Here is a 12,996-nt window from a genome sequence, read left to right on the forward strand (position 1 = left end):
TCTTCCTTCCTTCTTTCCCTTCCCTCCCTCCCTTTCTTCCTTCCTTCTTTCCCTTCCCTCCCTCCCTTTCTTCCTTCCTTCTTTCCCTTCCCTCCCTCCCTTTCTTCCTTCCTTCTTTCCCTTCCCTCCCTCCCTTTCTTCCTTCCTTCTTTCCCTTCCCTCCCTCCCTTTCTTCCTTCCTTCTTTCCCTTCCCTCCCTCCCTTTCTTCCTTCCTTCTTTCCCTTCCCTCCCTCCCTTTCTTCCTTCCTTCTTTCCCTTCCCTCCCTCCCTTTCTTCCTTCCTTCTTTCCCTTCCCTCCCTCCCTTTCTTCCTTCCTTCTTTCCCTTCCCTCCCTCCCTTTCTTCCTTCCTTCTTTCCCTTCCCTCCCTCCCTTTCTTCCTTCCTTCTTTCCCTTCCCTCCCTCCCTCCCTCCCTCTCCTTCTGTTTTAGAATGAATCCTAAATATTGATTTCAAGGTAGAAGAGTGTTAAGGATCAGGCAATTGGGGTTAAGTTCTGGCTCTCTACCGAGCCACTTAGCTGGCCCTCCTTTTGAGTCTTAAGTCTACACACTTCCCATTATGCTGGGCTTTTTCACCCTCTCTAGAATAGATCTGGATTGTAGTTTGCTCCATCTTTACCAGCTTCTCCTCGAATCCCAAATTTTCCTTCTACCTGAGCTCAGATTCCACTTCCTATATGAGGCCTTTTCTGATCCCCTCAGCTATCAGTGACCCTTTGAAATTACTTTGTCTTTATTTTCAATATGTTTTGTATATCCTTATATGTCCCTATTTTCTCCTTCAAGAAAATGTCTGCTCAAGAACAAGTATTATGTCTTAGTTTTGTCTTTGTGTCTCTAGGACCTAGTAAGTAGTTGGTGCTTAATAAATGTTCATTGATTGATAGAGCTAGGTGGCTACAGGTTGGGATTACTTCATGCAGCCAAAGTCAAATATAAGTTTGATTTAGAGCTCAGAAGAGATTCTATATCACCTGTTTCTTTATCTTCTTTCTTCACATACCAAGAAGTCATTCTAGAACATTCATTTCCTGACTTTCTGGTTGAAGAGTTTTAGACTGTGTTGCAGTGAATACATTGCTGGACTTTCTGTGTATCTCAATAGCCTCTTCCTTTTATCTCTGTCTGATTGTCTCTTGTTCCAGGTGAAGAGACTCCTTTCACCAGTATAGATAGGGATCACTGTTCCACAATTGTATCAATCTTTTTTTTTTTTAAATCACCATAATTTCCCAGTGTATCCTTCCCCTCCCAGAGACACATTCTTTATTACAAAGAATTAAAATTTTTTTTTTCTTTCCAGACACTTCTAGCCATATGACCCGGGACAAGTCATTTAACCTAGATTGCCTAGCCCTTGATGCTGTTCTGTCTTAGAATTGAGACTAAGACAGAAGGGGAAAAAATTTTTTTTTAAGCACTTACCTCCTGTCTTAGAATCAATATTGAGTTTCCAGGGTATAAAAGCAGTAAAGGCTAGGCAAATTGGAGTTAAGTGACTTGTCCATAGCTAGGAAGTATCTGAAGGCAGATTTGAATCCAGAATTTTCCTTTCCAGGCCTGGCTCTATCCACTGAACCACCTACCTGCCCTTGGTAAAGGTTTGTTGTTTGTTTGTTTTGGTGGTGGTTGCTTTTTGTTTGTGTCAAAGAAAAGAATTAGGGAATATAATGATAATAAGACCTCAGATTTTAATATCAAGTAATAATAATTATTTGGTTCTGGTTTAAAAAAACTTTATTAGTGAAACAGACTAGATTTAAAGATGAAACAAAAGTAATCAAATGCAACAATTCAATGTTTGATTAACCTGTGAGCATAAATTATATGGAAAGGAACTCCCTGTTTGACAAGAGCTCCTGAGAAACTGGAAGGCAGTTTGGCAGAAATTTGAATTAGACCAGCATTCTGTGTCATTTACCATACTAGACTCAAGGCAGATAGATGGCCTGGATATTTAAGATTGCACTATTAAAAAATGTTAATAAGTCATCAGTGATGGCCGGTAGTTTAGTGACTGAAGAGAGGGAAAAGGAGGTACCTTCCCAAATCTCTTCTTGAAGACCAAGCTGGGGCATTATCATTTCTATGTTCACTTTTGTTTTTTCTTGTTATTCCTGTTTACACAGTGCTGCAATCACTGTGCACATAATTTCCTTGTTTCATGTGGTTCCCTTTGCATCACTCCATTTGCATCTCTTCCTATCTCCTTGTATGCTCAGAGTTGATATGTCATATTTAAATCTTAGTACAAAAAACATCAAGGCTAAATATACAAATGAAGCTATAACTTCAACATTATTTAGCAAAGACATTCAGGAATTGGTTATCTTTTTTGGTTGAGAATTAATGTAAGAGAGTTTATCTCTCCATTGCCATTCTCCCTACCTCCCATTTGTTGCCAGTCTTGTGGGACCAAATGGGGTGGTCCCTCTTCTCTTAGCAAGGAACAATAAACTAGTACCCATATTTCTAGGTAGAAACTGGACCAAAGTCAGCCATGGGATGAGCAATCCTTTTTCCCTCCTTTAACCAGTACAATGATTAAACTTCTCAAGTATAGAATTTTTTAAATAAATTCTTTATAATAGTTGTTTTTTAGCATTGTAATATTTTGTCATCACAGTTAATCTAGCCATTCTCCAATTGTTGGGCATCTATCTATTTTATTCTCAGTTCTTTGCTGCCAATAAAATTGCTGCTATTAATGTTTTTCTGTGTATTGAATCTATCTTTGATCTCCAAGGAAAAACAAAATAATAACATTTCATTTGGAGGAACAAATGTCAAGAATTTCAAAGGAAATGATTTTTAAAACTAAGAGTGAAAGGGGACAGCATGGTTAGACCTCAGGTCTACAAAACAATAATCATTAAATCTTCTTAGTACTGCTTAAAAACAACAACAACAAAAACTCCAAACAAAAAAGTAAACCAGTAGAACAGACTAGATAGATTAAGGTTGAATCAGAAAGAGCTAAATTCAATAAATCAGACAAAACCCAACACCATAATTACTTGGGGAAGAATTTGCTATTTGTGAAGAACTGGATAGCAATTTGGTGGCAATTAGAATTGTACCAATGTCTTAAACAATGTAATTTGATAAGCTTTAAAATAGATAGAGAAACTAAACACTGAAGATCATACTTATAAAAGATTAGAGAACCTGATCAGATCCCAGACACAGATAATGGCTGTATAGGGAAAAGGAGTCAACAGCTGACCTTTATTCAGTACCTACTATCTGGTAGATCCTGTGCTAAACACTGGGCTTACAAAGAAAAGCAGAAGATGGGGCAGTCTTGCTTTCAAGGAGCTTATGGTCTTTCATGTGAGTTTATGGTCTAATTGGGGGAGATAGCATGAAAAAAAATTCTTGACCCAGCAGGGGAGAGAGGCAATTACAGTAGGTCATTTAAACATGAAATTTAAAAGCTTTTACATAAACTCGGACAGCAACTTGGGTAAGAAGAGAAATGGTTGGTTGAGAAAAAAAATCCTTCCATTAGGTATCCTAATAAGTCTGATATCCAACTATTAGTAATTATTGATTGACTTGACTATAGGGAACTAATACAAATCTATCATACAAAAAAAAAACCAGAAAACCCTTTTATGGTGTATAATTAATCCAAATATAGGAAGAAACAGTTCTCAAAAGAGGAATTGTAAACTATTACTCTATATTACAAAAAAAGACATGTAAGTGAAAACAACTGACAGAAATTGGAATAGTCAGTGTCAGAGAAATTGTTGAAAGGGGGCACTTTAATATACTCCTGTGTTAGTTTTCAACTGATCCAACCATTTTAGAATGCAGTTTGGAATTAAGTTAAGACAATGACTAGCTTGGCCATCTCCTTTGGGCCTTGGCGGGGGGTTAAAGTGGCTTGTTCAGAGTTCCATAGGGTATTTCAGAAGTGGGGTTTGAGTCTGAACAGTACTGACTGTGAGATTCCTTTTTTAGCTCTGCAGTGCTGCCTATGGGAAGCTTTCTCTCTCTTTTCAAATCTTTATTATTTTGAATATCACAACTTCAACTTATCCTATATTAAGAATAAGAGGAAAAAAGTCTCATATAGAGACCCATGAATCACTTTTGTATAGCTCAAGATTTTTAAAATTGAGCAGGGTAGTTCTAGCACTGCCATGCTTATCATTTGCACCTAGGGTCTATCACCTCTCTGCCAAAAGATGGGAAGCATGAGAATCCCTCTCTTTTTAAAGAGGCAATTTTTTTTTTTTTCAGGAGCGAATTAGAGGATTATATTGAATTTCTGTACCCAGAAGGTTAGCTAGGTAACAGTAGTTTTTGATATTGAAAGCTTGTTAAAATTACCCTTTTAAACTACAAAAAATGTCCCTAGTATCAAGAATAAAACATTACTTTGATTTAACAAAGATAACATATAAGAAAAGTTATCTTAGAATGAGGTAAAAAGATAAAAATATTTGTGTCTGGCTTTCAAACTTGATTCCAGTATCTCAGATTAAGCCTATTTTTTTCTTTTGTAAGATAATTGGAATCAGTGTTCCTGAATGTTTCTTTCAGCTGTGGGAATTCATTATTAGTTGGTATCTCCTTTTGGCATCCTGAGACAACTATAAACCCTAAAATCTGAAAGTAGCAAGTTTGAACTGATAATGCCAAATAAAGAATAGCCAGCATTCATGAAGGCCAGAGTCTTTTCCTATCTGGTTTTTAGATCAATATTATATTCATCAGACTTGTACTTTAGGACTGAGAATTGACAAAACCATCAAATGTCCTGGCTTATTACTACTTTTTAAAAAGGTGTGTGTGTGTCCGAGCAAATATTCAAACAATTCTGATTACATAAACTGTAAAAATACAAAAAGACGAGAATTCACCAGATTAATTTTATGACAAAATGGCAAGCATTTTATGACATTAATTTATGACAGACTCCTAGGCACTTCATCTGTTTGTCTCAATTTCCTCACCTATAAAATAAACTGGAGAAGAAAATGGGAAAACATTTCAGTATCTTTGCCAAGAAAACCCCAAATGTGGTCATAAAGAGTTGGACTCAGCTGAAATGACTGAACAACAAAAAATATCTCTCTCCCACTTTCAGTTCTATAGCTATTACAGTTCAGTTACAATAGATACATACAGTTAAGTTACTTTTTTGTTTTGTTTTTGCAGTTTTATCTTCAAGACACTAAAAGTAGTAACGGTACCTTTATAAATAGCCAGAGATTGAGTCGAGGATCTGAAGAAAGTCCGCCTTGTGAAATTCTTTCTGGTGACATTATCCAGTTTGGTGTAGATGTGACTGAAAACACACGGAAAGGTAAGAGTATGGGTCAGTTGAGGTGACCATCTGATGCATTCTACCATTATATTTTGTCCCATAGAACTGCATTTTTCTTCTGATTTCTTGATCAATTTTCTAGCTTCTGGGATGAGGGGGATCTGGTGCTAAGTGGCTGTGTGGAAATCTGAATAACTAGGAAATCCTGATTGAGGAATTGATTAAGAATGCCTGATATAGGGGTTGATAAAGCAATTGGTTGGCATTTGAATTCTTACAGAGTGGTAAAGGATAGCAATGGTATTTTAAAAAGGAATGTAGAGGCTTCCCTTAGTTTTATTTGATCTCCAGAATGAATGTTCATCACTTAAGCCAAATTCCATTGACTATTTCAGAGCAAACTAAGCAGCATTAATTAAAGGAAATATGTATAGTGTTTTTTAATGAGAAACATGAGGTGGTGTCATTTTCTCCAGTCCCTTCCCCAATGCTATTTTGTTGATACTGTTTCAGTTCCATTTTAGCTATGTGATGTACTAATTCAGTAGTCTGGGCTAGCTGGGAACCTATTATAAATAAAAATTATTTCTCTTGAAAAATAAATTTTGAATTTGTCTGGAAGCCACAAGAACTCCAGTGTTAAAATTCCTCTCTTTCTCTCTTTGGAACTCCTGATTCCCATCACTGCATAAAACTGCCCAAATAATTTTGGAACATTGTGAGTGGGTTTGATATAAAAGCACTAACAGGGAAAAAGGTAAGGGCAGAAGAGAGGAAACCTTGGCAAGCATTTTTTCCTCTTCCCAAACCTCATCCTCAAACCTCAAACCACTAGGTCTCCTAGATTTAGGTCTCTTTGGATATCCTTTGTTTGATCTCCTTACCACCCTCCTCTAGAAGGCCCACTCACTCTGTTTCTTAGTCTGTCTCCTTTTAAAGGTTCCTTTACACTGCTCAGATCTCAAATGTGAGATTTCTTTAAAAAAAAAAAAAAAGGTCAGAAATGAATATTACCTGAATCCATTGTTTACACAGAGACACCATTAACATCTATGTACACTTTCATCTTTCCCAACTAGGTTTGGTTTAGGTGAAAAGGAGAGATGCTAGGAGGAAGTGTTTTTAAAACCCAACCTCTATTTCTTATTCTTCCTTTTAATAATAAACTTTGAAAACCTCAGACAATGTTATTACTTAAGGGGAGAAGTTAGAAGATTCCTCTCTTCTGTAGCAGAGTACAGAACATTTGTGTTGCAAGTGACTGCAAGAACAAATTGAAAGGAAAGCATGTGGTTTAGCCCTTGGGGCTCCCAGAAGATAATAGAGTGAGCAGGCACCCTGAAAATCTGCCTGGGAATTTTTACTAGCAGGAGACCTCAATTTCACAATACTTCCCTGTACTCCTCCCCCTTGACCTAGAGCCTGGAGAGCTTCTTATCTTTTCTTTTGTTTCTTGTCTCCTCATTCCTCTAGCAGTCTGGTGAAGCCTAGCACCCCCTTCTGAGAATGTTTTTTAAATGTCTTATACTAAATACATTATTTATAAAGGAAACAGTTATGTGGAAATGGCCATCAACATATTAGAAAAGAGCAAAACTCTTGGTCTGGAGTTATTTCCCTCTTGTCCTCTGAATTCAGCAACCTTTTACTTACTTTCTCCTTCCCCCAATTCCTTCCTCAAGCCAAAGGGCCAACACTAGTCTGGTTCTGGGGGATTTTCTCATGCCAGCTGATCCACAGATAGGAATTAGAAGAGGTACTCTTGGCACTCCATTTGGAAAATTTTCCCTTAGAAACATTGCTCTAGTTGGTGATTCAGTACAGCAGGTCATTTAGTCTTTTCCTATTTTGGGGGGTACTTTTCCATCCACAATTTACTATGGTGTTGTTTCTATAGGTAAATGTATTCTGATTTGTAGACTTTGGAAATATAAATCTGTTTATAAGTTAAAGACCTTATAGATCTTAATAATTTAAAAAATTTATAAAATGATGATTATCCATTATTAGTCTCTTATGATTTTTGACAATGATCTTAGTAGAATGCTAAATAAATGGATATTCAATATTCTAATCAGTAGTGTAATGGAGAGAATATAGAATATGGAGTCCGAGGGTCTAATTTTGGAATCCCAGCTCTTAAAATGTTTTTTTTTTGGCTTTGGGCAAGTCACCTCTCACCTTGCTGAGTCTTGGTTCCTTTATTTGTAAGATGATGGGTTTAGACTAGAGTCAAGCCTTTCCTGACATTATTTGAGGGTCCCCAGGGAGGGGCAAGGGAAATGGAGGAAAATAAGAGAGAACAAAGTGGGGGTCAGGCAGACCAAGTAAGCTGATCACTGCCAAGGCAAATATATTGAACATTACATCTGTTTTTATGAGGGGGAATACAAGTTGGGGTTCCAGCACAAGATTTTCAAATATACAGTAAAAGTAAATGATTTACAAGGTGGTACAATGCATTGGTTTATCTCATTGAATCTAGACAGAATTTTCTATAGGACTGTGATGGGCAAACTATTCACCTCGGGCCAGATCCAGGCCATAGTTATGGATGTGGATGTGGGGGCGTAGTGATTAGGGAATTGCTTAAGGCAGTGATGGGCAAACTATGGCCTGGATCTGGCCTGAGGTGAATAGTTTGCCCATCACTGCTATAGGATAATAAATCAATATGTAACCATTTAACCCAGATTCCCAGAGAATGCATACACCACTGATTTTGTAGGTACAACCAGGAGGGGTGAAAAGGAGGGGTTTGAGGTCACAGGTGAGGAGTGAGCTATGTGCCTAATTTCAGCTGATCTGTGGCTTCAGTTTTACTGAGGGTTTTTGTCCCCCAGAACTTTGCTCAATGGGGTTTTTCAGGTTTTGCCTTCTACAGACTAGATACTTTCTAAAGTCCCTTTTTCCTCAACTCTTTAATCCTATGTTTTCTGACTATGAAATACTAACCAGCTTTAGTGTTGTTGTGAACTTTCATTATTGATCATTTGACAAACATTCAATCAAGACTTAGGTGTTTTCTTACGTCTGGATGTCACTATAACCCTTAAATTTTTTTTAAACCCATATCTTCTATCTTGGAATCAATACTATGTGTTAGTTCCAAGGCAGAAGAGTGGTAAGGGCTAGGCACACAGGTAGGAGGTATCTGAGGCCACATTTGAACCCAGGACCTCTTGTCTCAAGGCCTACCTCTCAATGCACTGAGCCTCCTGGCTGCCCCTATAACCCTTTAGATGTTAAAGCAGGTAGCCCCTGTTTTCTGCTGTGAGTTGTTTTACTTGTTAAGTAGATAATCAACTTAGTTAAGTAGACAGTCAGTCAGCCCAAGGGGAAGAAGGAAATGTAGTAAAAAGAACTGTGAGATTTGGTGTCCAAGAATCTAGTTTGGAATTCTAATTGCCCCAACCTACATGGGGAATGTTAGGCAAAGCATTTGAACCTCTTTGGGCTTCAGCTTCTTCATTTGCAAAGTGAGAGTGTGGCCTTGATAGCTCACAGCTCTTCCCTCTCTAAATCCCAAGATGTCTTCAACCATGAATCATTCCTTCTGCCACTACTCCTGAATATTGGCATTGGGGTCCAAGTTAGATTTGAGCATGAACAAAATGGACAGGACTTTAGTCAATATAGATAATTAGTTAAGAAAAAAAGATATTTTCTTTCTGTAATAGGGAAGATGTTTAGGGAGGTGGTAAGAGGGAAAGAGAATGGGTTGGTTTGGCATTCAGAGTCCTTTGGGTTAAGTTTAATAAAAACTGTCCCTTTTGAGAAATCTAAGTTGATGCTACAAGATTTGGAGGTCAGCAGAGTAGTTTGGGCAAGATAGGTAGAGATGAGAACTATCAGTATTGAGATGATAATTAAATCCCTGGGAACTGCTGAGCTCACCAAGTGATGTAGTATAGAGGGAGAAGAGAAGAATGTCTAGGACAGAGCCCTGTGGGACACCTATGTTTAGAGACTGTGATCTGGATGAAGATACAGTGAAGGCAGTTTTGGGAAGGAGTGGTCATGTAGGTAGGAGAATCAGGAGAGAATGGTGTCTTAAAAACCTAAAGAGAAGAATTTAATGAAATAATTATAAAATTCTTCAAGTCTGAAAACAGTAATATCTTATGTGAGATTAATTGGGCAAGCACCTTGTAAATCGATCATTGCTTTCACAAATGTTAATTAAGGTGACATTTTATTCAATAAATAATATAATTTGGGGAAAAATAAAAGCTATGGAAATAAAGGTGGACAAATGTTCTTACTGTGAAGCTTTATAAAAATAAAAGCTTTGGGGACGGCTAGATGGCTCAGTGAATTGGGAGCCAGGCCTATAGACAAAAGGTCTTGGGTTCATCTGTGGGCTCAGATGCTTCCTAGCTGGGTGACCCTGGGGCAAGTCATTTAACTGACATACTGCTTGGAACCAATACCTAGTATTGATTTTTAAGACAGAAGGTAAGGGTTATTTAAAAAAAAAATGAAACTTTGGAATACATTTGAATTGTACAAGTATGTTTTGTATAGCTAAGTTTTAAAATGAGTTAGTTTCATTTTGTCCATTTGAAACAACTTGACCAAAAAAGTATAGTTAAGCTGAATAATTTTTGTAGCTAGCTACCCTCTCTTGGTACCTTTAGTTAAACTATTTTTTACTTATGTGTATTTCTTGACTTTATAGTTAACATTTTTTGTATGTATAGCATTCATCTCTTGGAGTTTAAAACTTACTTACCTTTCTTATGTATCTTTCAAAGTGACAGAATATTCTGGGAGTTAAAATGGCCAGAAATTGCCAAAGATAACCAGATGTGCTTGTTTTTACAACTCTGTGGCATGAGAGTTAGTAATAAAACTTCATTAATAAAGTCCAGGGATTGTAATGCAGCCTTGAATTCTCCCCAGGAAGGTGATGAGATCTGCCATAATTAATTCTAGTATTATCTTGCAGACCATAAATTGTGCATATTGGACTAAAAAATAAAAGATAGTATGACTAGCAAAGTATTCTCATAGCCTCTGTGGATGTTTGTAAAGTGCCGAGTGAATGATGCTGCCTATCTTACACGAGAGTTGTCATGGCCAAAAGAATTCCTCATTTAATTCTGGCAATTAGCTTTCCCACCAAACAAGGCTGATCCTCAGACAGCAGGCATATAGTTTTATAGTTTGTAGAGAGGCCTGTAATTTGAAGCCTTTCTAGCTGGGTAGCACCTGTCAGTTATTGAGTTACATTGAAATACCGTAGGAGGCCCAGAGTCTTCTCCAAGGCAAGCTGAGGCATTGGGAAATTCTCTTTAGTGGAGGGTGTGACATTGGTGTTGGTCATTGTTATGTTTTGGTTGTGGTGGGATGGTTTAAGCTTGAAAAGGTTTGGATTTAGTGCTAGTGATTAAAGAACAGAAAATAATGCCCTTAATTTGCCTTACATCTAACTGTCCATTATCCTGGATGCAGTTATTGAATTTGTCCAGTATAGATTTTTCACATACTACCCCTTTCCTTGGTTCCTAATATTCAGACATTTCATTGAGAGCCAGGTTCTTTTTCTCCTTTGCTCCTGAGTTTTCTTAGCATTTTATACCTCTTCAGAACTTATCATCCAGTAATTTGTGTTGTTATTATTATTTATATGTGGAACTTAAGCGTTCTTCTTGGACAGTAAGCTCCTAGAACATAGGACCTTGGTTCATTCTATCCCCTTTGATTCTTGAGAGGTCAGCATGTGGTGGAATGCTGATATTTAAAATATCACATTTCATCACTTCTCCTCAAGTAACTGATTCCAAAGAGCACTGGATTGCTGTTGTTTTTTTAATAATCTGAAGTTTTTCTTATTTTCAATGTACTCATTCTACTTTAAAAATTTTTATTTTTATTATTTCTAGTTACCCACGGATGTATTGTTTCCACAATAAAACTTTTTCTGCCAGATGGTATGGAAGCTCGACTACGATCTGAGTAAGTATAGTTCACTAATGATGTTGATGTTAATTGTTCGTACTGATATTTAGGTCATTACAAAGTGCTTTCCCCATAACAACCCTCAGAAGTACCCATGAGGAAACTGGGACTGTATGAGACTAAATAGCTTGGTTGACTCAAGGACTCGGGCCCAGACTGCCTGACTTGGAATGTTTAGCCCAGAGGAGAACCTTATTAGAGCTGTCTCTGTCTATAGGAATGGCTGTTACTTAGGAAGAGGCTGTCCTGTTGTGCTTGACCTCTCCTGGCTGAACTAGGAGCAGTGAGGGAAGGTACAGGGTAGCACACCTGCCTTACAGTTAGATCACAGTGATATGGGGCTCCCAGGAGAGGAAGTGCCCCTCCCTCCCCAGAAGTCCTCAAGGAGAGCTCAATGCCTCCTTGGCATATTAGCTGTAGAGGGATATTTAGAGTGGATTTAGTCCAGATGGCTTTTGAGTTCTTTTCTACTTCTGTAATTTTGTGTTGTGAGTGAAGAGAAGAAAGGAGAGGTAGGATGGAGAATTGAGAAAGATAAGGGTCATTAGAATAGTGAAAAGAAAAAAATAAGTGGGTGAAAGCAAAGGGTAGAGGACTCTTCTTGTCTTGGCAAGTGCTTTGTTTTGTAGTTGTCAGGATAAGGTTAGTAAGTTGCTTGGCTGTAGCTGGGATTGGAGTCCCAGGAAATAAACCTTTTGGAATCTTTGAAGACATAGAGGCCCTGCATTAAACTTGAAGATTGATGGTACTTAAAGGGCCTTCTTCTTTCTTCAGTCCTTGACTTTGGACACAACAATAACGCATGTGTTTCCTCTCACTGTATTAGTTGGGAAATGGTTGGTGTTGACCTATCCCATAAGGTGTAAAGCAAACAAACAATAGTCACTCATATTTCTTATGAGCAAATGATGGGAATTTTTCTCTCTTCAAGTAGAAATTTTTCCCAAAGAGAAAGTTTCTTCATTTGCTATTCATAACAATTTGGTTTCTGACAAACTCTGGAATGTTCAGACTTTATTTAACAGAATCATATAATAAGATAAAATTTACACATGGTTCAGCAAATAACTGCATTGTAGGCTGCTTTTGGCTTCTTTTTTGATTCTTCCTTTCTTTTCATTACATTTTCTCATATCAGGCAGCTAAATACACTTTGGAGCTCATTTTCTCACCTTTTAAAATGTGGACTACACACTTGTACTAGCTTCTAATTACACATGATAATGTCTAATCAATTTTATGAATATTAAAATCTAATAATTTCAAGTTATGTGCTGATTATGCTAATGTTTCTTAATGTTTACTCTGTGATTAGTTTAATCCATTATATATTTTAAAACATTTAGCGTCTCTTCCCCCCCCCCCCCCCTCCCTCTCAGAATTTCAAGTATTTTAGCATTCAGGAAAAATTTATAGCTAACCAAGTGTAGAGTCCCATTTCCTTGACCATCATTTCTAGAGCAGCAGTGATGGTGATTTGTGGATGGGATATGTTGGGAATCAAGGAGAGGGAGGTCGAACTAAAAGGAACAAGGAAAGAAGAGAAGAAGAAAAGAAAGACATCAAAAAGTGGAATGAGAAAGAAGTTAGAAGGCTTTTTCATGATATTTTGTTGTTTTTATTAGGGCAGTTGTATTAAATCTAAATGGGAAACACTAGATAGATGGAAGGCCTTTTCAGGTACAGCAGTGAGTGCAATGCCCTTTGTGCTGTGCACAGATATGTATATGCACCTGCCTCCCATTCATAC

General features: G+C 37.4%; 1 protein-coding gene across 5 annotated transcripts in view; it reads left to right on the plus strand.

The window, feature by feature from the left end:
* The window catches only part of LOC123232362 (sarcolemma associated protein), a 157,243-nt gene that overhangs the window by 65,256 nt on the left and 78,991 nt on the right, over positions 1-12,996 (plus strand). For all 5 annotated transcript variants that reach the window (XM_044658969.1, XM_044658825.1, XM_044658999.1 and 2 more), the window contains exons 2-3: positions 5,174-5,321; positions 11,171-11,243. In XM_044658969.1, the coding sequence (XP_044514904.1) occupies positions 5,174-5,321; positions 11,171-11,243 (221 nt within the window). The remainder of the gene's footprint in view (positions 1-5,173; positions 5,322-11,170; positions 11,244-12,996) is intronic.

The sequence above is a fragment of the Gracilinanus agilis genome, chromosome 1, assembly GCF_016433145.1.
Source record: "Gracilinanus agilis isolate LMUSP501 chromosome 1, AgileGrace, whole genome shotgun sequence".
Taxonomy (NCBI): domain Eukaryota; kingdom Metazoa; phylum Chordata; class Mammalia; order Didelphimorphia; family Didelphidae; genus Gracilinanus; species Gracilinanus agilis.